The sequence below is a fragment of the Ctenopharyngodon idella genome, chromosome 8 (assembly GCF_019924925.1).
Source record: "Ctenopharyngodon idella isolate HZGC_01 chromosome 8, HZGC01, whole genome shotgun sequence".
Classification (NCBI taxonomy): Eukaryota; Metazoa; Chordata; class Actinopteri; order Cypriniformes; family Xenocyprididae; genus Ctenopharyngodon; species Ctenopharyngodon idella.
In genome coordinates, this window is record NC_067227.1 from 3082540 (window position 1) to 3110361 (window position 27822).

The 27822-nt window shown below is 36.4% G+C and overlaps 1 protein-coding gene across 3 annotated transcripts in view; it reads left to right on the forward strand.

Annotated features, from left to right (window-relative positions):
- The first annotated feature begins 508 nt into the window (after nt 1–508).
- si:dkey-32e23.4 (dynamin-1-like protein) overlaps nt 509–27822 on the forward strand; it is a 33258-nt gene continuing 5944 nt past the window's right edge. Inside the window, exons 1-17 of one of the 3 annotated variants that reach the window (XM_051902260.1) lie at nt 510–692; nt 1309–1412; nt 1624–1765; nt 3877–3915; nt 4385–4431; nt 5665–5733; nt 5855–5941; nt 6224–6386; nt 6460–6580; nt 15427–15765; nt 19729–19849; nt 21234–21389; nt 23092–23181; nt 26123–26221; nt 26297–26410; nt 26508–26617; nt 26701–26860. In XM_051902260.1, coding sequence (XP_051758220.1) covers nt 1311–1412; nt 1624–1765; nt 3877–3915; nt 4385–4431; nt 5665–5733; nt 5855–5941; nt 6224–6386; nt 6460–6580; nt 15427–15765; nt 19729–19849; nt 21234–21389; nt 23092–23181; nt 26123–26221; nt 26297–26410; nt 26508–26617; nt 26701–26860 — 1959 coding nt within the window. In that variant the 5' untranslated portion in view covers nt 510–692; nt 1309–1310. Of the gene's footprint in view, nt 693–1308; nt 1413–1623; nt 1766–3876; nt 3916–4384; nt 4432–5664; nt 5734–5854; nt 5942–6223; nt 6387–6459; nt 6581–15426; nt 15766–19728; nt 19850–21233; nt 21390–23091; nt 23182–26122; nt 26411–26507; nt 26618–26700; nt 26861–27822 lie in introns of all 3 variants that reach the window. The other 2 variants (XM_051902258.1, XM_051902259.1) reach the window with 2 other exon arrangements.

Consider the following 27822-nt stretch of genomic DNA (forward strand, 5'->3'; position numbering starts at 1 on the left):
CAATTCAAACATATCTGAAAGTGCATTTATGACAAGTTTAATAAGGGGGTTAAAAACAGGACAGGGAGAGGCTCATCCCGTGATCGTTTTTGCCTTAGGATCGTCGTCCCTCCCTTTGTCATGTGATTTGCACATTTTTATCATTTGTGTCTAAATTCTGACTCATTCACACTTCCTCAATGCCTCACCTAGCCTACTTCCTTAACTCATTTGTAATTTGATTTACATAAATATCCTAACAGATTCGACGCATTTCGAACCTTTTTGAATGCTATTATTTTAATTTTTTTTTTTAAATTTCATTTATTTATTTATTTATTTGTCTTGTAATTCAATAGAAATCCACAAAAATGCTACTGTGATATTGAAGGCCATGGATGAAATTTTAGGGGTCCTGATGTTGGGAAGGGGCGTGGAGAAGCGGCCATGACATGTTGTGATTGATAGGTGTTTCATCCAATGAGCTGAACATAAACGCTAACGTCACCAATACATTAGCCAATCGAATTTCTTGTAGCTGACGCCAGGTCCGTCTTTGACAGCCTGTGGTAAGGGCGCAGAAAAGCGAAACCTCAAAACATGTCGGTCTTCCAGTGACTATACGTTGTATTTCCCATATTTCCAGCATGACAGTGAGCGTTAAAACGCTGTGATTGTGTATTTTTGTAAAAGGTTCGACACACCGCGTTACGGTAAGGATATTATTCTATCGAACCGGTTGTGCTAATGTTTTCATCGTTTCTCCTAGCATGTAACCTTGTTCTGCTGTCAGCATCACACCCTGCAAGGCTCATGGCTGTCGTGAAATATTCAATAAAACGACAAATTAATTATATCGGGAAATGAATTATTAAATTAGTTCCATGAATGGGTTGTGCAGACTAGTGCTCTTTATTCATTTAAAACACACTTGCATGCAACGTGTAAACACACACACACACACACACACACACACAGATCTGTGTGTGTATTTACGTTACATGTGCGTGTGTTTTACATGAATAAAGAGCACTTGTCTGCACAACCCATTCATGCAACTAATTTAACACACACGCACATATATATATATATATATATGTATATGTATGTATGTATGTATGTATATATGTGTGTGTGTGTGTGTGTGTGTGTAAATATATAAATAAAGTATAGACAGGGAGATATTGCTGTAGATATTCAAACCCAGTATCAGTTGGGCCTCTCCTCTTATTTATGAGCATCTTTTGCATCTCTGTTGATTAAGCCACAATCTGTTGTTTGTGTATAGAAGCTTTACACTCAGTGCATCTGTTTTTCTTTCTCTTGCAGAGATGGAAACTCTGATTCCCATCATTAACAGACTGCAGGAGGTTTTCCTCACACTTGGAGCCGAAATCATCCAGCTTCCTCAGATCATAGTCGTGGGATCACAGGTGAGTCATTTATCTAACAGTGAATAGTTTGAATTGGAGTGTTTATGCAGTGCATTGAAACGGAAACCTTCAGTAGTATGTAAGGTATGATCTCTGTTTTGTGATAGTACACAATGCATTTATGAAGTAGGCACACATGTAAACACAGTGCCAGTGTTTTCCCTATGAATTCAAGTATTTGCTCTGTTTGTCTCTTTAAATAAATCTACAGAGCAGTGGAAAGAGTTCAGTATTGGAGAGTTTGGTTGGAAGAGATTTCCTCCCCCGAGGTTCAGGAATAGTGACACGTCGCCCTCTAGTGTTACAGCTGGTGAACGTGCCCCCGCTGGAGGAGAGGCGCAAACAAGACAATGGTAACAGCTTACAAATGTATCATAGCTGTATTCTGCAGACTGAAGACACAGAGATTGTGTCTCAAAAAACTGTGATCTGCCGACCTAGACAGTATTTTTGGCCATCATAGGCAAGGTTTTATGACATAGTCAGAATGTTTTCAATATATTGTTTCAAGTTTTTCACACGAGAACACGTCTAGCACACATGCACTTGCTTTGCATACTTTAATATAGACGCAAGTCAAATATATTTTCATTGTTCTTAAAGGGGAAAAAAAACTTTAAGAAATGTTCTGGGTTCAGTACAAGACACTTCATGAGAATGAATGCTAAAATGCACACTATTTCAAAAGCATAGCCACAATACCTAATCATTTACCTGTTAATATAGACTAACATTGCTTAGTAGTTACACTACCGTTTAATCTCTGTAAGTCTGTAAGATTTTAAAATGCATTTATTTGATCAAAACGTAATATTGTGAATATTATTTCAAATGAACAATTAACAACATTTTTCTATTTAAGAATGTAAGAATGTAATTTTTTAAGAAAGTAATTTATTCCTGTGATCAAAGCTGAATTTTCAGCATCATTACTCCAGTCTTCAGTGTCACATGATCCTTTAGAAATCATTCTAATATGATGATTTGCTGCTCAAGAGACATTTCTTATTATCATCAATGTTGAAAACAGTTGTGCTGCTTAATATTTTTGTGGAAACCGTGATAATTTTTTTCAGGATTATTTGACGAAAGGACAATGTTTATTTAAAATAGAAATCTTTGTAATATTTTAAATGGCTTTAATGCTACTTTTGATCAATTTAAATCATCCTTGCTGAATAAAAGTATTATTTCTTAAAAAACATTGTAATGATCTTTTGAACAGAAGTTCATTTGAAGAACAGTTATTAAATTCACTAAAATGTGTTAAAACGATTTAGACTAGAAAAAAAAGTGGAAAAAACATTTCGTATTCAAAAATGAATATATAATTAAGAACCTTAACAAAAATGAGAGCTTTATGTATGTGTGTCATATTTCTTGTCCCATACATTTCCGTTTAGGGCTGCATGATATTGAAGAAAATGTGATATGTGATAACTTGTTAAATAATGCGATATTCGATATGATATTGCTTTAAGTGTGTAAAATCAATTTAAATTATATTTTAAAATATTTAAAACCTGAAAATGATATAACCAAAATATATGTTTAACATTCTTTCTGGGGAAAAAAGCATCACTACAACTTCTGAAAGTGAACAGCAGTGTTTTATCGTTACATTAAAAGTAATGTCACAAATCTGACAATGTCATTTTAACATCAATGTAAACAAAAACAAAAAAAATACTACCAATATTTAAATACCAACAACTCTTTGCTCAACTTGGTAATATAGCATTCAAGTAAGAAACAATACAGAATAATCAAATGTAAAATTAAAACACTGCATAGTCTTCACATGAATTAAATATACATTGATTCATAATAAAGCTACAAAAGTACAAAAGTTATTTTTTTCTCTTGTTGTTTGACAGACAGCAGCAGGTTTACTGTATTAGGCTGCTGTCACTTTAAGACCTAATGCATGGATCTTATTGGTACACATCCGATTTCTTTCCCAACTCTTTTGATTCACTTAAGACATAACTGACTGTGTTTACATGAATACTCACCAAGACAGGCATTTTGACATAACTGTGTGTGTATTTGACCATTCAAGTGGAATAAGCCGCGAAAGAGAACAACTGAATTCAGGATCGCACGCTGTCTGAGAGGCGGCTTTCTGTACGCACGTTTCAGGTGTGTGTCAGACTTTTCGGTACGTTTTGAAGTAGCTATCAGATATCACAAGCCATTGCGATATTTGTATCGCGATATGTACATTTGTGACATTTCAGCGATAATTTCGATATATATCCTGCAGCCCTACTTCCATTGTGAGTGCATTACTGTAATTGCGTTTTTGCTCTTTTTTTCACACATAGAGCTTAACTTGTATTGAACCCTTAACATTTCTTTAACGTCTGCTGTATTCTGATCTTTCTGTGAATTTGTTCCTAATACGCTTTCAGTAACATTTCTTCCTAACACTCTCTCTGCTGTCCTCTCTTCGCTTTCTCAGGAAATGGAGCTAAACAAAACTCTCAAAACACCTATCCAGGTCTCTGTTTTTCAACACATGTTCATCTGCATGAACGTTCATCTGTCCAAATCACTCTCCTGGTGTGGTTCCCATCCCACAGCACTTGCTCTTCTGTTTTGTAAATGTCGTCCTTCATAACCCAGATTGTTTTCCCATCTGTTGTGTTTTCATTTGTAAGTGAAAAAGCTGATACTGTTTTTACTGCTACTGTTTCCACTTTGAGACTAGAGCAAATGCACATTTGGGCTTCAGTCTCTCAGTTGTGTAATAATGTATCCGGCAGCTGTAACATTTCTGGTTGAATATTGATTTCACAATTTTGTTCACGTCGGTTCACTTTGCAGTGAAAGCCTGTAAAAAGCTTTTATTCCATTGAGGTCTTTTATGGGAAGAGGGTTTCTGCAGATTCAGTGTCATTTAATATTGATTTGTATTGTCTCGTGTTTGTGTTATTCTCTCTCATTCTGTCTCATTCTATCTTCTAAAGGAATCAAAGCAGAGGAATGGGGCACCTTCCTTCACTGCAAAAACCAGGTAATTTAAAAAGTTGGAGTTCCTGTTTGACAGTAAAGCCCTATTCAGATGGGACTAATTTTCATGGAGGATAGTAGAGACATTCGTGTTTCACAGGAGTACTTTGTGATTTTAATCCTGTCCGAATCTGCTGTGTCTGTGCTTTTTATCACACAACCTCAGTAAAAATTCCAGAGCAAATTACCTACTGTTTTTCGGCAAACTCAAAACGGTCCTCAGAGAAATCTCATCCTGTCCGAATGTGAATGTCTGTGATTGCCAATATTGTGTTATACTAACGTTTCTCCTCATGTGTTTTTGACCTACCTGATCTACCGTTTGCACACCAATCTTTCGCCTGCTTTCATTTCATTTCAATATGGATGGTATCCGTTGGAAAAAATAAAATTAATACATTGTGCCAAATCATGGAAACTGCGAAGACTGCCCATTTTAATATCAGTTTCAGGTAAGATACTTGTCAAGATTTCTCTCAATGAATGTGGGTTTATTATAAACAGACACTTCTATAAACTCATGTGAAGTTCATTTAAAGGCTCAATATGTAAGATTTTTAGATTAAAATATCCAAAAACCACTAGAACAGTGTTATATATTTTGTTGACTTGTGTACTTACATTATCCCAAATGTTTCCAAGAATGTTTAAATCCAGAGAAATAAGCAATTTTAACCAGGACACGGACCGTGTCCGTGCGTCACCTATCAATGACATCATACCCGCGTTACCCTCCATTTCTGGTTTTATTTTGTAGAAATCATGGAAACACCAAAGACAGACTGTAGACGTAAAGACAACACCTCCCATGATTTAGCGAAATCAAGGTGTCGTCAAGCTACGCCTTTGTTTTGAATACGTGACCTCTAGAGGTGAAAATTTACATATTGTGTCTTTAAATAGGGTTTTAATAATAAATTAAAGGTATATCAATAAGTAATTAATTAAAAGACATACGTCATACATGCACAGCACATGTACCTTCTGTAACGCCCACATCTAGAAAACACACACTCCCACCTCTGTAATAAACACTGAGATGTTAGTCCTGTCCGAATCAGGACATTAAATAAATCACAGACGTCGGGTGATAAGAACTGTAACTCAAACATTGTTTCGAAAACTAGTCCCGTCCGAATAGGACTTGCTTTAAAAAAAAGGGTCATTCAGAACATAGGGTCATTCATAGCTTGTTATGACGTAGACTCTATAAAGATGCTGTTTATTCTTTGCTCAGATTTTCACAGATTTTAATGAAATCCGGAAAGAGATTGAGGAGGAAACAGATCGCAGTACCAATAATAAGGTGCAGTGGAAGCATGACACTTCTCAGTGTTTCATATAGTTGGACATGCACACACTTGTCTAACCATTTGAAGGCCCTGATTTAAATGATCTCATTGAGTTGTTCTCTTTTTCCTACTTAGGGCATCAGTCCAGAGCCCATTTACCTGAAGATCTATTCCCCAAACGTACTCAGTCTGACGTTGGTTGACTTGCCTGGCATCACTAAGGTAACCACAATGACTGTACATGTTATTTTACAATGTAATGCAAACAAACTCATTCCCTTTAGGATAAAAAATAGATATGTTATGTTCTGTTTTATCTCTTGAAAGCAAATTCTGTCAATTAAATGTTATTTCAGTACATTTAATTATTTAAAAATAAAATAGTCCAGTAAAATTTTCCACTGTAAAACTGCAAATGTGTCCCCACTTTTAAATATAAAATAATGGCTTCACCTTCATTCACCCTTTCACTCTCTGTCATATGATGTGATCTTTTCTGAGTAGGTCCCGGTTGGTGACCAGCCTGAAGATATTGAGACTCAAGTCCAAGAGATGATTCTGTCCTACATCTCCAACCCCAACTCCCTCATCCTGTGTGTATCTCCTGCAAACTCTGACCTCGCCACATCTGATGCCCTTAAACTGGCACGAGAGGTGGATGCAGATGGTGAGTCCAGATGTCATTATTACACTGAATGGCACTATGGGAAGGGAATACATTCATTGGCTGTTGCGCTCAGGTCGTAGGACGTTGCTGGTCGTGAGTAAGCTGGATTTGATGGACGCGGGGACAGATGCTCTGGAGGTGCTGCTGGGTCGTGTCATACCGGTCAGACTGGGCATTATTGGTGTGGTTAACAGGTCAGTTACTTTAAACATTTGTTGAAAATACAGAAAATAATTTTTATCTTACCCAATGTAGATTTTAATAAGATTAGAAACTAGAGGTGTAACGGTACACAAAAATGACGGTTCGGTACGTACCTCGGTATTGAAGTCACGGTTCGGTTCGGATTCAGTACAGCAGGAGGTAAACAAGGGTTTACTGACAAAATTGTGTCTCTGTCTTTAAATAAATTCAATTATTATTAAAACTTTCTTTCTATCTCTGCTAATGCTGTAAACTATATATAGGGAGCAGTTTCTTGCACATTACTATAATATTAAAGTCCACAATTAACAGCAGAGCCCAAATTATTAAATTAATTTGCTATTTATTTTTAGATATAATAATCAACACTTAACACATAAAAATTGTATGCAAACATGTAAATTGCAAATAAGGCAGTTTTTGCATTAACTTTTAAATCTGTTTCTACTCCAATTCAATGTTAAATATATATTCATTTACACAGTGGCCGTCATAACTTGCTTTCATGTCAAATTTATTTAAACATACATTAAACATATACATTAAGTAATCAAGACAGGTTAAGTAAAATATAATGAATATATAGTAGTAGTGGTGACCCTGAATAGTCGATGATTCGAAGCTTCGATAGGAGGAGCCTGATTCGACTACCAATCTCACAGTCGAATCTTCGCAGAGGTGTTATGAAACGAGATATGGGGGTGCTCAATATCTGATTTTACATAGACCTACCGGTTTACTCCCAATGAGTTAATATACAGCCTATTATGATAATGCTATAAATAAAAAATGTGAAAAGAAAGAATCTGTTAATAAATATTTTTTAATGTGCGTGAATAAATCCAATCACCCCTGTGACAGTCAAGTTTCACTTTCCATGATCCGTCCGTGACCAACAGAGGAGCATCTTGGCGGCAGGGATTAAACAATGTCTGGGATAAGAAAATCTAAAGTGTAGAATTGGATGCACTTTGAAATGGTAAAAGATCCAAAAAAAGTGCGGCACGCTTCTGCTGGCCAACGTTAACGAGCTGACTAGCGCACTATTTGAAAAGACTCAAACGGACGCAGGCAGATCGCGTGAAAGACTGGATTTTTTTTCTCGATCAGGTAGGGTACAAATGATTTCAAAACATTTCAGCCGGTTCTAATTTGATTTTTGGATGCTGTGAACGTTCAGCTAAAAAGACTGCCACTCCAGTTTAGCATTTATTGTCTCTGCAGTTAAAAAGACAAAGTTGACAATTCTGGCTATACTTTCGTTATTTTAATAATTTCTTTAATTTTAATTTATTTATTGATCACTCTGGGTTATGTAATTTAACTATTTGTGGCTTGTGTTTGGGAATATATGTTCCCCTGCACTTAGGCATTTTGCACTTGTGACTTGATTATGACTATTTCATTTTTTATTATTATTTTTATTTATTAGAACGGTATATTCTGTTCTAATTCAATTCTGTTAATTAATTTATTGTTTTTCGGTGCATCGATGTTGCGCTGTAGAGTTAAAGCTTGCTCGCACAGGCAATTTAGCCGATTTAATTTGATTTGCCGACATGTGAAATGCATAGGCCTGCCTATCTGCGGTTATTTATATAGGCCTATATATTTTTGGTTTATTAATCCAAAATGTTTTTATTCATTTTTTTCTATATCTTTGTGTGGTGTTCTGTACATCATGTCTGTGAATGTTTATCCACGTTGCCTTTCATTTCAGTGTAAAAAAGATAGTAAATGTCATTGTCAGTTTCGTCTATCACTTGACAGGCAGTTTGGTCGTTTTATTAGAAAGTTGTTTCTCTGTGTTGTGTGTGAGAGAAAATAAAAGTTGTCTTAAGGCCCGGGTATAGGCCTTACTTCATTTTCCGTGTCCCGCTCTATCTCATGCACAGTTGAGCGTGTGAGCCCTTCAAAGTAGCCTATACTCCTTTGGCCTTGAGTTCATGCGCACTATCTAGTGGACTGCTGTTTTTCAAGCCAGCACCACCGCCCCCCAAAAAAATCGCGACAAATGTGTTCACGCTGCCGTTGATCTAGAGAGAGTTGTCATGTTTAGATATAAACAGCCTCACAAACAATCTTTTCAAACACACAGTATCATTATTTCTGTTACAAATTTTCCAAATATCACAGAAGTACACAAAGGTTTATTATTCAGATAAATGCTGATATCTACGTTACCGATCAAAACAAAAAAGTTGAGTATTGTGCATTTTTTTCCCTTTACTACTATTTTTTTTATTGGTGGTTTAATGTTTTTCCTTATTATGAAAACTGAAAACACTACACTGAAAGTTCCTGTTTCAAACTGACAAAGTCTTCATTTATCTTTTTTTTTTTTTTTTTATTATACCGTGAGATTTTGCTATCGTTGCATCCCTAATATATAGGCTAATATAGTGCATATATATGTAGCGAAAGAGTTAATTTCTCTAGCGAACTAACAAGCTGTGGACACTGAATGACATTTCTGAGGTAAATGCTGCGTGACATATGCTATTGTTTACAAGCTTTTTCACTGATGTCTTTCCGCGGTTGAAACACTGATTGAGCAATTACATGAGATACATTTCAGTAAGTAGTACTGTATCTTTTAACATACCTTCAGATGTTCATTTATGTTTATTCTGTAACTAGTATTAAAGAGGAAGAGATGATCGCGTTCACTCGTGCGCCACACTGCCTGAACTGAGGCGCCTATACAGCGATCTGTCACGCCATGTCAAACATCATCAAAACGGCATTTATTGTTTGAATTTCATATAAAATGGACAGAATTTGAGGGATGAGACTTTGTTTCTTATCGAAAATGAAACAAAACACAGAGCTTATTGTGATTTATTGGTGGTTAAAAGTGGTTAATGGGCTACAACTCTGTATTCGTCAGTACACGTGTAAAGACGCATACCAAAAATTTTCGGTGCGAATATGTGTACCATTACATCCCCTATTAGAAACATAAATCTATCCTATATCCTGATTTTAAATGTACATTTTAAATGCAATGTTAGATGCAAAATTCAACCTCCAAAGCAACAGACTTATATTTAAAGGGATAGTTCACACTAAAATTAAGTCATCATTTACTCACCCTGCTGTTGTTCTATTGCTGTACGCCTTTCTTTCTGTTTCTGACCACAAAAGGAGATTTAAAAAAAAAAAAAAAAAAAAAAAAAATGTCCTGCTTGCACTCCTTTATTTGAAGGAAGTGAATAGCTACCAGCATAAAGCTTTTTGAAAAAGACACAAAAGTATCACAGAATGATCCCATGCAATACATGACGTATATTCCAAGTGTTCTGGGGATATATGGGGTTTGGTAAAAACAAACTGAAATGTAATGTATTATTTAACGAAAATCCTGATCGTTGGTCTTCTGTGCACGGCTGTGCGTCCAAGAGACTCTATTAACACAGCAGTTCACTCCCACTCACCCAGAAAAACACACAAGTTGTGAGAAATCAAGACTAAGAAAAACACCGCATGAAATACAATCCATCTGTGTTCGTCTTAACAAGAAGTTATCACGTTCACATCTGTCAACTGATATTCACCTCAAATAAGAAAGTACATGGCTACTTTCTGGGATTCTAGATGTTGTAGTTCATGTATATTTTTATTGTTAATCTTGATTTCTGTGTGCTTTTTCTGGGCGAGTCGAAGTGACTGCAGCGCTAATAGATTCTCACGAATGAGCGCATTGCGCAGCCATGCAGAGAAGACCAGGATTTTCGTTAACTAATACATTACATTTCAGTTTGTTTTTCACCAGACCCTATCGTATACCTCCAGAACACTTGGTATATACGACATGTGTCGCATGGGATCATTCTGTGATACTTTTGCGTCTTTTTTTTAAAGCTTGATGCTGGTCGCTATTCACTGATTTTATATGGACAAGTGCAAGTGGGACATTTTTTTTTAATTTCTCCTTTTGTGGTTTGTAAAAGAAAGAAAGGCATACTGCATTTAAACAACACCAGGGTGAATAAATAATTACTTAATTTTAATTTTTGGGTGAACTATTCCTTTAAGTCATTATTTACTCATAATCTTCCCTTATAATCTTTGATTTTTCCCAGTGGAAACTAAAAGTCATTGCTTAGGGCTCTACAGTGCAAACATTTCATTTACATTGAGAACAAAATGCAGCTAAAATAATTGTGCGAATGGGAAATGTTATTTGGCCTTAGTGCGACGTGACAAGGGATGTCAATTTTGAGCAGATTTTCATATCCATAATCAATTTTCATTCAAATGAACAAATTAATTTTGTTCATTTTAAATGTGGAGAACTACAAATATCATGTACTTGTAGCCTACTTTTAACTTAAATATGCTCAAGAAATGAGAGTATTGGTATTTTCAGTCCACTGTATTTTAATTCATTTAAAATATTTATTTTCATTTGATATTAAATTATTACTGTTAATGATAACGTGTATATAAAATGCAGATACAGTTTCAGTAACATTCAAAGGTTTTGTGTCTGTAAGATTTTTTAAAGAAGTCTCTTTAAGCTCACCAATCCTGTTTATTTGATCAAAAATACAGTAAAAACAGTAATATTTTGAAATATAACTCAAGTCAACTCAAGTGTCACATGATCCTTCCGAAATCATTCTCATATGCTGATTTGGTGATTTAAGAAACATTTATTATTGTTATCAATGATGAAAACAGTTGTCCTGCTTAATATTTTTGCGAAAACAGTGATAAATTTTCTTCAGGATTCTTTGATGTATATAAAGTTCAAAAGAACAGCATTTATTTGAAATACTGTAGACAATGTAAATGTCTACTGTCACTTTTGATCAATTTAATGTGTCCTTGCTGAATAAAAGTATTCATTTCTTTAAAAAACTTTTTTGGGGAAAAAAAAAAAACTCAACTCTGTGGCTTCTAAACAAAAATCATGGAGTCCTGTAGTTCTTTTAGCAACACAGGTGGTCATTTCACCTTGAAACTGCACCAAGTTGGACCTGCAGCAATGTATTTCACACATATTGCAAAAATGCAGAGTCTGTTTTTTCTGATGAGACTGGGGAGATCATTACAGAACTCATTTACATATGAAGTCCTAAAGGCACAGCAGCAAAAACAGCCTGTTTAAGCATAAGGGTTAGAGAGGGTGAAAAAATAACCATGTAGAAGGACTTCACGACATGCACATGAAACCCTGAATGACTTCAATGGCTTCAGGGAAAAAATAAAGTGCAACAAAAGTGTAGCACATGGCCCTCTCGACTTCTTTTACTGCAGTAAAAACTTAATCAACCGTGTGAAAAAGCATTGCAACATTTTAACAGTGTAATTTTCTTACATTTTGAGTTCCTCTATCATAACCCTAAGGAGCAGTGACTGTAATATTCCCTACACTGTTATCCTCTCTTCCTGCCCTGCCTGTTTAAGCACAAGCACCCAAGGGTACCACGTCTACCCGCTATCAGCGAACAGAGCCGTGTTGGAGATAAATCACTGGTTTATTCAGCTGTGGCTTTAGCATGTCCTTCAGGGCCTGTACGGATACAGGGAGACAATTTAGTTGGGGAGAAGAACTGCAGTGACACTTTTCATTTCTCGACTCTCGTTAACTTAATCAGAAATAGCTGCAGGCCAACGTCTCTTCAATATTAACCTACGCTCTCTTTGAGGATTCAACCACGAGCAGTCAAACAGGAAAGCACTTGAAGATTTCCTGGGAGAGCATTTATGGGAAGCAAGCATTGCAACAAATAAAAGACGTGTTCTGTGCAGTATATTGGTCAGTCATTTACGTTTTATTAGAGGCAAGCATAATTGTTATTATTGCTCATACTAGAGGTGAGAGATTCAAACTAATCCTTAACCTTAAATATTACATTTAAGCATGCATCTAGTCCAATGTTGTTTGGCCTTCAGGCTTGAATGATTCCTCAAATCACGTGTTATTGAAGAGAACTGACTTACGATTTTTAACTGATGGATGTAAAAACAGGCAGAACTTAGACTGAAGGAAGAACCTGAGCCATAACAGCATACCATAAAGACTTGAACCAGTAACCTAGCAACCTGCCCTAGCAACCACATAACAATTCCCTAGCAACAACACAGAGGTGTAGCAATAGGTTTTGCCCAGGAAAGCACAATTTACGTTTTCTTTAGAAAATGTAAAAATGTTGCTTGCATTCTTAGTTGTCATGTGCACAGTACTTGGGACTCTGTTGACAGAAGCTTCTCTTTTTCCAGTAGTGGGCAGTATACTAACAATTTTCAGCTTACCTCTATCCTGTGAGAATGCACTACAGATTGATTTGAACCAAAATGAAAGAGCTGAAGACGCTTTCATTTGTCAAAGAACAATTCATGCCTAATGATGCCAACAATTTCTATATTTAAAGTCAACATGAAATTAATAGTAACTCTGTAAAGAGTAGATTTACTGTCTTGGTCTTTTTATGAATGACACTTATTCTGAAGGAAAAAAAGTTTTATTTTGTTATATTTTATCAATGTAATGTGACTTGCTCCATCTCTGAAATTACCTTCTTTTTTGACCTCTCAAACTACCCTTTTCATATACATATACAAGACATTCAAAACTTTTTGTTGTTGAACATGTTGTTGAGCGCATGAAAGCAGTGATCTCGTCATTGCAACTCAATTTCTGCACACTAACAAATGCTTTCACCATCACTAACAGTGCAAACGCGATAACTAAGAGATTCGTTGAATAAAACGGTTATTTTTTGGTGCGTGTCCAGAACTCAGTCACTGATAAACTCGCGCTGTTTGATTGACAGCTCCAGCGATTGTAAAGGGAGCGTTCTTTGATCACTTTCTTTATATAATTTAATCACCGTTTAAATAACAGATTATTTTCATTCTACTAAGAGAAACAATGTGAAGTTCACCGTTTAGTCACTGGTTTGATTTACTTTTACACATAGACAAAGAACATCTGACTGTAGATGAATCATTACATATCAGATCAGGCATTAGAATGAACACAGTTGTTGCATTACTGTCGAGTCCATATCGTAAAGGTCGGTTTCCAAAGCCTGCGCTGAAATGTGATTGATTTTTCATGATCACTAACAGTGCAAACGTGATGTAACTAAGAGATTCGTTAAATATAACGGGAGTTTTGGTGCGAGCCCAAAACTCAGTCACTGATAAACTCGCGCTGTTTGATTGACAGCTCCAGCGATTGTAAAGGGAGCGTTCTTTGACCACTTTCTATATATAATTTAATCACCATTTAAATAACAGATTATTTTCATCCTACTAGAGAAACAACGTGAAGTTGACCGTTCACTAGTTTGATTTACTGACACAGAGACTAAGAACTTCTGACTGTACATGAATCATTACAAATCAGATCAGGCATTAGAATTAACACAGTTACTTACATGTTGTTGCATTACTGTCGAGTCCATATTGTAAAAGTTTGTTTGCAAAGCCTGTGCCAAAATGTGATTGATTTACCAAAAAATCCACAGTGAAATACCGAATAGAAATAAATAAAGCTCAACTGAGACATTCACATTGTTGAAAATAAATAACTATATTCCTAGCATTAGGATCCTTTGAAAGGTAATGTTATTTTTGTCCTGTATCGCTCTTCTCTCCTCCTCATCTCACTAACACGCCAGTGGGCGGGGCTAACATTGCAATGATGAAGTAGGCATTGATTTCTTCTGTGGAGGCGGGGTTTCACCTATAGATAGGCATATACCTGGAGTCAATAAAAGCTTTTATTGGACTAACAATGAAGTTTTCAGTTCTGAAACTTACATGATATTCTTATAGTACGATGACCTCTTATATATCAGAAGCTCAAGGAAAAGTTGATTTCTCAATTCATGACCCCTTTAAGACCTGATGCACGGATCGGATATACTATAAACACATAATCCACCCCCCCCAACTGTTTATGTTCACCGACTATGTACGTAAACCGACTATGTTTACATAAATACTTGGTAAGACAGATATTTTGAAATAATTCTGTGTGTATCTGACCATTCAAGCGCAATATGCCGCTAAACAGTTAAATTCGGATGGCATGCTGTCTGACAGAGGCATCTTTCTGTGCGCGCGCTTCTGGTGTGTGTCAGTCAGCGCGAGTAATGCATCGAGAACATTTTCATGGCTTATTCATGGCTTAAACATCAAGCACGTCCTGTACTTTCTCTTATTCATGCATGTTCTTTTCCTAAATACTGAAACCAAAACATCAGACGCAAGTGCTGACATACGCAACTTTTTTATTAATATATAATAAGAGTAGCCTACTTTATTTACATTAAAACAGAATATTATAATATGTATAATAGGTCTATTAAAGTACATTTTTAAAAAATCAACTCTTTTGTTTTTATGCATCAATGCGGAATTGATCACATCAGCATCATGATACATGGCAAAAACATTTATATTCCATAGCTCTAAAATAAATGCAACCTTGGTGAGCATAAGAGTCTTCTTTCATAAACTGCTGTGCTGCCCAGTCAATAACTTCACATTCATCACTTTTTTAAGAAGGTTCCTCCTAAAGAAACTGAATTCAGACCATGGCTGCATAACATCATGTTTAATGATCTAGAACAAATCCAAACAAGCTTTAGAGATAACCATGTCATTTTTATGTTTTTGCCCTACCGCTGAATTACACGCAGAGGATTTTGGGATATTATAAACAGCAGTTGATACATGTATAAAACCTACTAGAGGAAAGTATCTTTTTAGACAGTGAATTCAGATGTGACTTGGTGCCGTCCTACTTCTGTTTAAAAATTTTCAGGCTTTGATTCACTAATCAATCTTATAATTTTGTTTTTTACTTCACCAGGAGCCAGCATGACTTGAACACCCAAAAGAGTCTCACCGACTCCTGCAAAGATGAGCAGGCGTTTCTGCAGCGCCATTACCCGTCATTAGCCTCCCGCTGTGGCTCGCGTTACCTGGCTCGCACCCTGAGCCGACTGCTCATGCATCACATCAGGGACTGTCTCCCGGAGCTCAAGACACGAGTAACGGTGCTCGCTGCCCAGTACCAGTCCCGACTCAACAGCTACGGGCAGCCTGTGGAAGACCACAGCGCCACCTTGCTGCAGATCGTCACCAAGTTTGCCACCGACTACTGCAACACCATCGAAGGCACTGCCAGGCACATCCAGACCTCTGAATTGTGAGTACATGAACCAGCATATTAAGGATGTTTTCTGCAAAACAAGTTAATATAAAGTCACCATGAAATCAAAATTGACAAGATTGAAAATTAATTTGAATGATTTATCCGTGCATGTCATTATATTTTAAAATTCATATGCTCATGTAATCTTTAATCAAAAAACGTTAACCTCCCCTCCCTCTTGAAACATCATCTGTTCTCTTCATGACGTGTCTCGGCAGAGGGTTGGACTAAATATCCTCCACAACTGACAGCACACTGGCATTCAGATCTGCCTACATTTAGTAAGAAATATTAGGATGCTGTCACTTTAAGGCCACTTTTTGTCCACCAAAGCGTTTTTTTTTTTTTTTTTTCAGCAGCTAGCGTACTTTTCTATGGAAGCCCGTTTCCGCCACTAAATAAAAAAATAAAAACAGTAATTGCGAGTTTATATCTCACAATTCTGACTTTTTTTTCTCACAATTCAGACTTTTTTTTCTCACAATTCTGACTTTTTTTCTCACAATTCTGACTTTTTTTTCTCGCAATTCTGACTTTTTTCTCACAATTGCGAGAAATAGAGATAAAAAGTCGCAATTACTGTTTTTTTTATTTTTTATTTTTTTATTTAGTGGCGGAAACGGGCTTCCATACTTTTCCAATTGTTTTCAATGGGAGCGCTGCGTTTTTTTAAACGGCAGGAGCGTAACGAGGTGCTGAGTGTCTTTTTCACGCTCAAGCCAGTTTTTACTGGTCGTCTCGAGTTGAAGAATGTTTAACTTTGAGTAAAACGCTGTGCTCATCACTGTCACTTTGTACCCAGCCATCCAATCAGAGTGGAGTAGGGGCGGGACAAATACAACACCGACCAACCACCACATTCTGCTTGTACAATGCAAACAGATGACAACAACAAGCATAATAACGGATAAAAAAAATAATTTAAAACAAGAGCCAGAGCAAATACTTTACATTGTATTGACATTTTTATACAGAAACAGCACAGAAACAAACTATCTGTGAAATGAAATACTAGTAACACTTCCGTGGATATGCTGTATCATAGCAAGCAAAGCGTCTCAACTGAAAAAAAAAAAAACGCTGCACTGCCCAAGCGCTCACAGCTAGGCGTTTTCAGCAGAGCGCTTAGTGTTTTCTGCTGGCTAAAAACGTTTTGGTGGACACACAGCCTAGGAGCTTATGCACGGATCCAATATATGGTTACACAACATGCACTGTCTTTCTCAAATATTTACGTTCTCAAACTGACTGTTTACCTGAATACTTGCCAAGATGGGCATTTTGACAAAATGTTGTGAGTATTTGACCGTTTACTTGCAATAAGCCACGAAAAACAACTCAATTTGGTTCTAGCGAGCTGTTTGAGAGGTGGCTTTATGTGCGTACCACTTACATAGATTAGTGGTGCATGTGCTTTTGGTATAGTCGTGAACCTGCAGGAATGACAAATTATGCACAATACAAGCACTATTCAAACAGAGCGAATGAGAGGAGTGAGTGACAGGAGACGGGTGTGTGTCAAACCGCTGGAGAGAAGAGAGAGCGAGAACGTGCAGCTGATATTGGCGTATCAATATTGCAGAAAATGAGTATTTGGAACGTTTCAAATATTTCAGTATTAATACATATCGAAATATTGATATTTTTGACAACACAAATGCCGACTTTAAACAAGTTTTTTTTTTTCTTATTGTCTCTAAAGGTCTTTACATTAATACCAAATATTTACCACAGAAATTCACCACAAATAATATGTTGAATCACTGAGTGTAGGGGTGGGTGATATGACCAAAATCTTATATCTTTACTGTGTAAATTAAATATACATTTATTCTTATTAAAGTTACAAAAGCAAGCAGTGAGAGATTTTCTCTCTTTTTTTGTTGTTTGATTAGCATTAATAATGACAGCAGGTAAATTTGGATGCTGTCCCTTTAAGACTGGCTGCACCGATCCATTATACTCAAGTCTTGTCTTTCTCAACTGTACCCTCACTTAAGACATAAATGGCTCTGTTTACTTGCAAACCATTCAAACCCAATTAGGTGGCAAAAAGCACTCTGTTCAGTCCTCACATGCTCTATGAGTGGCGGCTTTATGTCGCAGGTCTCTCAAACAGTGCTGAGAAACAGTCTATCAGAGAGTGTGTGCATATGCTGAAATGAGTTGTCTTTCGCTGCAAATTGCGCTTTAATGGTTTAAAACCACTTGTTTTTAAACCGCAATGCTTAAAAACTCATGCAAATGATACGTTTTCGTGACCGTGCAGCATAGCAAACTCACATGAGCGTAACCATTACCGCGACAGAGACGATAGTCCAAAATCTCTACCAGTTGACAAATTTCTACCAGCTAATCGTTTCTACCAGTTTATTCCCCATCCCTACTTATTGTGCTTAATAACACTTTAACATGGAGCATGTCCCTATGTTTGAGCATGAGCATGTTTCTGTGCGCGCACTTTGGCAGTGTGCCAGTCAGCACGAGTGCTGCACCGAGTTCCTTTTCTTATAACTCTTTTTAACATCAAGCACGTCCCACTCCTTATATTCTCATTCATGCATTTCATCACTCTGAAGCATCAATAATGCAATATATTTACATAGGCTACTGCGACATATACGATATAGCAAAGTCTCTGACGATAGACATTTTATTTTGTGGTAACGATATATATGGTCATATCGCCCAGCCCTAAATGACTGTGTTTCTACAGATCTGTTCCACTATTCTGTGTCTGACAGCTGTCACTGGAGCTGATGCTCTGGAGTCTGGTCGAGTGCCTGGGACAAATGAAGGCAATAAATGCAACACACAAGCAGAGCAAAAAGAATTTATATGAAAAGCTTTTGTTGTTAAAAATTGAACTGTGTTTATATATAAAGTTGGGTCCAAAAGAATGAGACGTAATCTGTTATTCAAAATCTTATTTATGTGGAAGCCCTAAAGGGCAAGGTGAAATTATCTCTGAGAATTTTTCTGTAGATGCCTTCCAACATTCCCTGTGTTTTGTTGTTGTTGTTCTGCTGTGTGTAAATGATTTTTCCAATTTTCTGCTCATTTTTCTCCCCTCTGGTATTTTTTCTAAAAAATGAGCAAATGTTCTTGCATTTAGAATCATCTTCATCCATTCATCCATTATTGTTTTATTTGATTGATTGAACAAAGTTTTAAAGTCGGCATAAAATGAAAATATATTTTCTGAATTCTTTTTATATAAATCTTATTGCAAACAATTCATGCATGTATGTTTTATTTTATTTCCTTCTGTGCCAATGTTGTTTTTGGTGTGAATTTGAAAAGGCCTTATTTTTTTGGGCCCAATTGAAAGTAAGCATTGGCTATTTATTTGTAACTTCAGTACAACAGTAGACACAAAAACATTGCACAAAGCCAGCCAGTTAGATCTGAGCTTGTGATCTGAGAAAGCTCTTACCATTTTTGAGCACAAAAGTCATCAGACATCAGTCATAAAACGGGTCATAATTGTGATCTGTGGAGCCACTTACTACAGGTTGCCATCTTACACCATGTTATGGAGTTTGACATATTGCCATTACCAAGGCTACATTCCTGCTGAATCTTTTTTTCTGTGACTTCAGCAGCATCTCAGTCTGTAATTTTCGCACTGAAGCTCATGACAGATATCAAGCACACCATGTTTACTTTGTCTGCTTGGCTGAATTTGACAGGCAGATAATCCTCAAGTCTGCCCAACTCCTTATTTACACCCTGTTCACTGTTGGATGAAATGCTGTTCATCCCTCATATCTGGCTAAGTCCACACCAGCTATCGATTAATTAAGTGCCTCGTATTGACATTTTCTGGCTGGACAGTTGAGTACGACTCCAGGCCTGTGTGAATGTGCCAACATGCCTGTGATGCCCAAAAGTGCTGCATGATTTTTAATTTTCATGGATTGACTGACTGACTGTGTGAGCATTTGTTTATTGTAGGTGTGGAGGAGCTCGTATCTGTTATATATTCCACGAGACATTTGGAAGAACCCTGCAGTCCATTGATCCACTTGGAGGACTCACAGAGCTAGATATTCTCACAGCTATTCGAAACGCTACGGTACAATATTTACATGTTTATGTATGCATGTGTGTGTATACAGATAAGCATATACAGTACTTTTTGTGGAACTTCTCATCTTCCTTTGCTCAGTTTCTTAAAGTAAAGTGTGAAATTTCTACGCCATAAGCGTCACCAAACCAAATTGCCCAAATAATAACAATTATTTTTCAAACAGACATTTTTTCCGAGACACAATGTTATGGTTCAGAGCATCATATTCATGTCCTCAACATGAGGAGTTTTGGAAATTGCAAATAAATGCTAGTTCAGATAGCTTTTTCAGGGTTCCCACAGTCATGGGAAATCCTAGAATTTTAAAAATGTAAATTCCAAGCCTCCAAACGTTAAATAAATCTTAAAAGTTAATAAAATAATTTCTTAATAAATAATATATTTAAAACAATAATATTGTGAAATATTATTGCAATTTAAAATAAATATTTTCTATTTTAATAAATTTAAATATGTAATTTATTCCTGTGATCAAAGCTGAATTTTCAGATTTGCTGCTCAAGAAACATTTTTATTATTATCAATGTTCAAAACAGTTTTTGCTGCTTAATATTTTTGTGGAAAAAATGTGTGATACCCAAAACTTTTAAATGGTAGTGTAAGTAAAAGTAAAAAAAAAAAAACGAATTATTACTGAATTAATTAATAATGAATTAAATAATGAATGAATGAATGAAATAATTCATTCATTATTCTTTAAATTAATCAAAAGTGACAGTAAAAACATTTTTAATGTTACAAAAGATTTTCATTTGAAATTTCATTTGAATTTTCTTTTCATCAAAGAATCCTGAAAATATTGTATCTTGATTTCCATAAAAATATTAAGAAACATTGATAATAATAAGAAAGAACCATTATTAATAATTGTACCAATAATAATTGATAATAATTGAGCCCCAAATCATCATATTAGAATGATTTCTGAAGGATCATGTGACACTGAAGACTGGAGTAATGATGCTGAAAATTCAGCTTTGATCACATGAATGACATCTTATAACATATTCAAATAAAAAACAGTTATATCAAACTGCAATAAGATTTAACAATAATACTGTTTTTATAGTCATTTTAACCAAATAAATGCAGCCTTGGTGAGCATAAAAGACTTATTTTAAAAACATTTTTAAAAAATTAATCTTAATTATTCCAAACTTTTGATGGGTAGTGTATATATTTGTTTTGCCCAAATCTAAAATACTACTTCTGATAGAAATTGCAATCACTATTAAATGAATCTTTATCTAGTAGAACAGTTGTAAAAGCAATGGAAAATCATTGGTCAGAAGTTGCGGAAACTCTATAACACTTGTACAGATGTAGACTAAATGTGTGTTGACTGTATTTGGTTGTTGTGATAATGTAGGGTCCTCGGCCAGCGCTGTTTGTTCCTGAGGTCAGTTTTGAGCTGCTGGTGAAGAAACAGATCAAGAGACTGGAGGAGCCCAGCATGCGCTGCGTGGAGCTCGTACACGAGGAACTTCAGAGAATCATCCAGCACTGCTCTGCCTACAGCACACAGGTGCTTCACTGCTTTTAATATTTGATCCAGAACATGCAGGAAATGAAATGAAATATGGGGTAATGTAGTCAGTCTTAAAAACTTAAAACTTAACTCCCCTATCAGTGCTTTATTCATTACAACGTAGGTAGTTAGTGGGGGGAAAAAACGTGATATGGCTTAGTGTGAATGTCAAATTGCAATTTAATTAAGTAAACTTGTGCTAGTGGTTTCAGAGTAAAGTGCGTCATTTACACACATGTAGTTCATGGTACAGTGTTTCAGAGTCTCAGAGCAGCTTGGTTCATTTACTGTGAATCAAAACGTTCTGAGATGCTGTGAGCTGCATATGTGTAAATAAACATACTGTGTGTTCATGCCAGTGCATTTGTTCGTTGGAACAAATAAATGTTGTATACCATTTGAAAATGAAGAAATTAAGACATTAATATTAGTATTGGAATTTGACAATAAAATACATTTTATTACTCGATTTTTACATTTTATAGTATAGTAGTATTATTTAATACAATATATTTATTATTTTAATAGTATATTATATTATATGATATTATATTATATTATATTATATTGTATTATATTATTATAAATATAATTTTATGGTCATATCAAATTGCTCAAAAACAGTCTGAATGTGGCCTATGAAAACTCAAGTAGAGAGATATTTTTATGGTTCTCTTTATAGTTTGAATTAGTTTTTCATTCATTCATTGACCCCAATAATTCATTCATTCAGTCATTCAATAATTTATCCCTTTCTTTCTTTCTTCCTTTCTTTTTTCATTAATTTATTTATTCACCCCAGTCATTCATTCAGTCATTTACCCCAATCATTCATTCACCCCAGTCATTCATTCATTCAATCATTTACCGCATTCATTCATTCATTCCAATCAGTCATCCATTCATTCATTCATTCATTCATTCAATCAATCATTCACCCCATTCATTCATTCATTCATTCAAATTAATAAATAAACAAAATCACCCCAGTCATTCTTGAACCGTTCTTTCCAAATAGAGCTATTCAGGTCATCTGGTCATCTATTTCATTTTTTTCACAATATTGCATAAAATGTCCTCTTTTTTCCCCCCCGATATCGTGCAGCCCTAGTTAGATGTTAATATGGTTGTGTCATCAATACCATGATCCTTTTTTGGTGACGCATTTTCAATGTTTTTTTGGGTGGCGCATGTTCAGTTTTCAATGTTCTGAGTGACCAATGGAAAAATGCAATGTGAATGTCAGAATCTGTCTGCATAGTACATCAAGGTCTTTTATTTCAAACAAGCAAGGAAACTTCTGTTTCCCAAGACAAGCCCTTATATAGCTACAAAAATGAAATATGAAGAGGAGAGTGAAAGCTTTTTACAGGCACTGCAGATTGACACACACAGGCTCAGAACAGCCTGCATTAGGATTCTCTCCTCATTCTGCTCTTATCTTCTCTGTCCTGCTGCCTTTACTGTGTACATTTGTTTTACATTAAAAAAAATTTTCGCTTTACTCTATTATATACATCAATTTAATATCAGAATGTGTGCTGGAGGGAAAGTGGGGGGAACAGATTTGATGCTCATAATATTTGGAAGTGTGTTGGGAAAATATTATGCCTTATTCTTTAACATAGGAAGTGTAAAAATGTTTTAAAAAATTGACAGCTAACCTACTGTATGCATGTGTGTTTGTTTATGTCCAAAGGAGCTTTTGCGGTTTCCCAAACTACATGATTCAATAGTGGAGGTGGTTACCAGCTTACTCAGGAAACGTCTGCCCATTACCAATGAGATGGTAGGAACATATGCCTGTGGCTGCACCTACATTAACTTATACCTGTTTTGAGGACTTGTATTACAGTAACATAATCACAAGGCGTGCTGGAAGTATCCATCAGAAGATGGGTACACTGTGGTCATAAAGGGGTAGACATGATCAGCAACAATACTCAGGCTGTGGCATTTTAACAATGCTAAATTGGTACTAAGAGGCCCAAAGTGTGCCAAGAAAATATCCATTACACCAGCAGCAACCTGAACTGTTGATACAAGGCAGGATGGATACATGCTTTCATGTTGTTTACGCCAAATTCTGACCCTCCATCTGAATGTTGTGGCAGAAATCGAGACTCATCAGACCAGGCACTGTTTGTCCAATCTTCTATTGTCCAATTTTGGTGATCCCATGTGAATTGTAGCCTCAGTTTCCTGTTCTCAGCTGACAGGAGTGTCACCGGTGTGTCTTCTGCTGCTGTAGCTCATCTGCTTCAAGGTTGGACATGTTGTGTGTTCAGAGATGCTCTTCTGCACCTCGGTTGTAATGAGTGCTTATTTGAGTTACTGTTGCCTTTCTGTCACGTCTTGCCATTCTCCTCTGACCTCTGGCATCAATGAGGTGTTTTCACCAACAAAACTGCAGCTCACTGGATATTTTCACTTTTTTGCACCACTCTCTGTAAACCCTAGAGATGGTCGTGCATTAAAATCCCAGTAAACCTGCAGTTTCTGAAATACTCAGATCAGCCCGTCTGGCACCAACAACCGTGCCACATTCAAAGCCACTTAAATCATCTTTCTTCCCCATTCTGATGGTCAGTTTGAACTTCAGCAGATTGTCTTGACCATCTGTTCATGCCTAAATGCATTGAGTTACTGCCATGTGATTGGCTGATTAGATATTTGCGTTAATGAGCAGTTGAACTGGTGTACGTAATAAAGTGGCTTGTGAGTATACACCTGCTTATCTCTCAGATGTCAGAAGACATTTGTTTTCCATCTTTGAGTTTAAACCAGGCTGGTTCGCAGCACTGCGTGAGTCTGCTGAAGATTCAAAAAGTGTCATTAAATTGGCCTAATGGTTAGAGAGGCAGACTTGTAACCTGAAGGTCACGGGTTCGAGTCTCAGTGCCGGCAGGAAATGTAGGTGGGGGGAGTGAATGAACAGCGCTCTCTTCCACTCTCATTACTCTTGAGCAAGGCACCTAACCCCCAATCGCTCTCCGGGCACTGGAGCAAAGAAATGGCTGCCCACTGCTCTGGCTGTGTGTGAATACATACTTGGCTACAAGTCACGTCACTCTCTTTTTTTAAAAAAAAAAAACAGAAAACTTTTAAATAATACTTACTCTGCACTTAGGAACCTGTGGGCTTCCACACACACATGCACTTATTAACGTATCAGAAGGGGTCATTAAATAAATAATAAACAGCTCATTTTGCTGAAATAAATAATAAGATTTTTGACAGTACATTGATTGTTTATGTTGCTAAGGGTGTTGCGTAGTAATGCACAGATCTTTTCGGTGAAGCAGCTATTTATCAATCACATCAAGGACTGGAACTATCCATTTTATAAATTGGATATATAATTGTGCATGCTCATTTTCCCAGTTTTTACATTTTTATTACTTTACCATCATCACTCTCACTTAAAGGATTAGTTCACTTAAAATAAAAAAATTACCCCAAGCTTTACTCACCCTCAAGCCATCCTAGGTGTATATGACTTTTTTCTTTCTGATGAACACAATTATATTAATAAATATCCTGACACATTCAAGCTTTATAATGATAGTGAACAAGACCAACGAGTTTGAAGTTCAAGAAAGTGCATCCATCCATCATAAACGTACTCCACACGGCTCCGGGGGGTTAATAAAGGCCTTCTGAAGCGAAGCAATGTATTTGTGTAAAAAAATAAAATGAAAAAATCATATTTAACAAGTTATGAAGTAAAATATCAAATATATTCAACTTACGAAGAAAGTGTAAAACTTTTGCAGTTCAAAACGCTTACACTACAGAAGGCAGTCTGGCGGAAGCTAGATATTTTACTTTATAACTTGTTTAATAGGCTTGTGGGTGAGTAAAGCTTGGGCTAATTTTCATTTTAAAGTGAACTAATCCTTTAATGGTGATCTTTAAAAACAATACTTTAATACCAATGTAATATTCAATGTAATCTTGATCATAAAAAATCATAATAAAATTAATATCCAATTCAATGAATATTAAATTGACTTGTTGCAGTCATGAAGTTTCAGGGGCAAAGGGATCCATTGTCTATTGTCAATAGTGTAGTAATATATGAAGCACAGCTCACACAGAATTCACTTTCAAGCTGAGCAGCTTTTTGTCGCGGTGAATCCGTGTGACCAACTTGAACTCGTTGTGAAATCTGCGCTCATGTGATTCCGATCACATGAATTCTTATTGGCATGACTGGATTTCGACCGGAAATAAGCAGTAAATGTGACCACACCCAAACAGATTAGAATTGTTTGTGTTTTATTTTTAATTTATTGAGATATAATTTATTGAGATATAATGATAATATTTCTTAGGTATCGGTGGTAACATGAAAATAATTACTGTCTTATCGATTTTAGTACCGCTTCATCCTTACACCAAACACACAACTGGGGCAGTCGTGGCCTAATGGTTAAAATGTCAGACTGGTAACGCACAAGTTGCGTTTTCGATTCTCAACATTGGCAGGAAATGACTGAGTTGCCCTTAAGCAAGGCACCCAACCCCCAATCACTCCCCAGGCCCCACAGCAAAATGGCTGCCCGCTGCTCTGGGTGTGTGTGTCCATGGTTTGCAGTGTGTGTGTTCACTACTCCTAATGTGTTAAATCAGAAATCCTTAGCACATGTCAAATTCAGAGCACAGTTTTGCTTCTTCTGAAAATGTGTCATCATGTTAACTCATGGAATGTGTTTACTTTTTCTCAGGTTCATAATCTAGTTGCAATCGAGTTGGCCTATATAAACACCAAACATCCTGATTTCACAGACGCTGCCCAAGTGTCTGCATCTGTCAACAGCCAGCAGGTACTAAAACTCTCTCTCCGTCTCTCTCTCCAAATCCAAACAGGATTAGTCTTTGTTCTATCGTCTCTTTTGCAGGCAGAGGCTGGGGATGGAGGTAAGCGATGGAAGAATGAAAAGATGCCGTCGGAGGAGAAAGGCCCCGTGCCTGCATTTGGAAGCCCCACCAAAGCCATCAACCTGTTGGACACGGTACGTCTTTGCTATCTCAAAAGTACAGAAGCCAGCTCTACCTGCACATTTGAAGAAAACCAGGAAAGAACAACAACTTTTGGACATTTTTCTGTAGGCCGTGCCAATATCCCGCAAACTAAGCACTCGAGAGCAGAGGGACTGTGAGGTCATCCAACGGCTCATCAAGTGCTACTTCCTGATCGTGCGCAAGAGCATCCAGGACAGGTCAGCACCTGTTTGTGTGGGAGGCAAACACCTGAGTGACCAGGAGCCACTTTGCATCTGACATTATTTTCTGTTTTCTGTAGTGTGCCAAAGACGGTGATGCATTTCCTGGTGAATTTTGTGAAAGAGCATTTGCAGAGTGAGCTGGTCGGTCAGCTTTACAAACAGCCTCTGCTGCAGGAACTGCTCATCGAGTCTCAGGAAACTGCTCAGCAGCGCACAGAGGTTGCACAGATGCTGGAGGTACGTTTTGTGCACGTGTGAAATACTTATAAGCCTCATAAAGCTGGTATGTTCGTGTTGACCCGGAAGATATAAAAAACTAAAAACTACATAGATTTTAATACAAGATCTAAATTTTGCAAATGGGCCAAGACTATCAAAAGGGATTTTGTATTTGAGCAGTCACCGGTATAAATGCAAAGCAATTTAGTTAAATCTATTGACTTCAGTTAATACTTATATGTTTTTGTATAATTTGACACTTAATAGAATTTCTCAGTTTTTTAATGAATAAAAAGGGGCTAAATGTAGTAATAACATGTTAATAACATGGTAACATTAAAAAAGCTATGCACTTTCTCTCATTAAATGAGTTATTAATCAGATGCAATATAGTTATGGTATATAACCATATTGTATATGATACTATATAGTATGAGTGTTTTAAAAGATGAAATTTCACCAGGAATGAATGGAACATCATATGCAGATTTAAAATGCATTGCTACTGTGGTTATTTATATTTAGCAGCAGTGCGTCAGTTAGTATGCTGACAGTCTAAGCTGTTTGTACTTTCACAAAGGTCGTCTTTAAATTCATCCCATCTAAGGCACCACCACTACAGTCATGCACATTCAGACTGTCTTTAGCAGTTTAAGATGCCATGTCAAGTTAATCGTATATCGACTTTTATAAATGAGACACCTCTTTCAATCCAATGCACTTAATAGCCGGCGTGAAAAAGCCTAGAAGCTTGGCTTTACAGTGAATATAGGGAATATGACCATCACTTAACAAGTGCTTTTAAATGTTCTGCCATATTAGAAGTGCTCTATTTTTATAGTGTGAAAAAAAAAAAAAAAAAAAAACTGCTGTCTGTAAAATCATAGTACATAACAGATAGATGTCATATATCATTGAAAAGGTCTCAACTAGCAGAATACTACAATCATATCTGTTTCAGTTAGTAACCAAACTATACC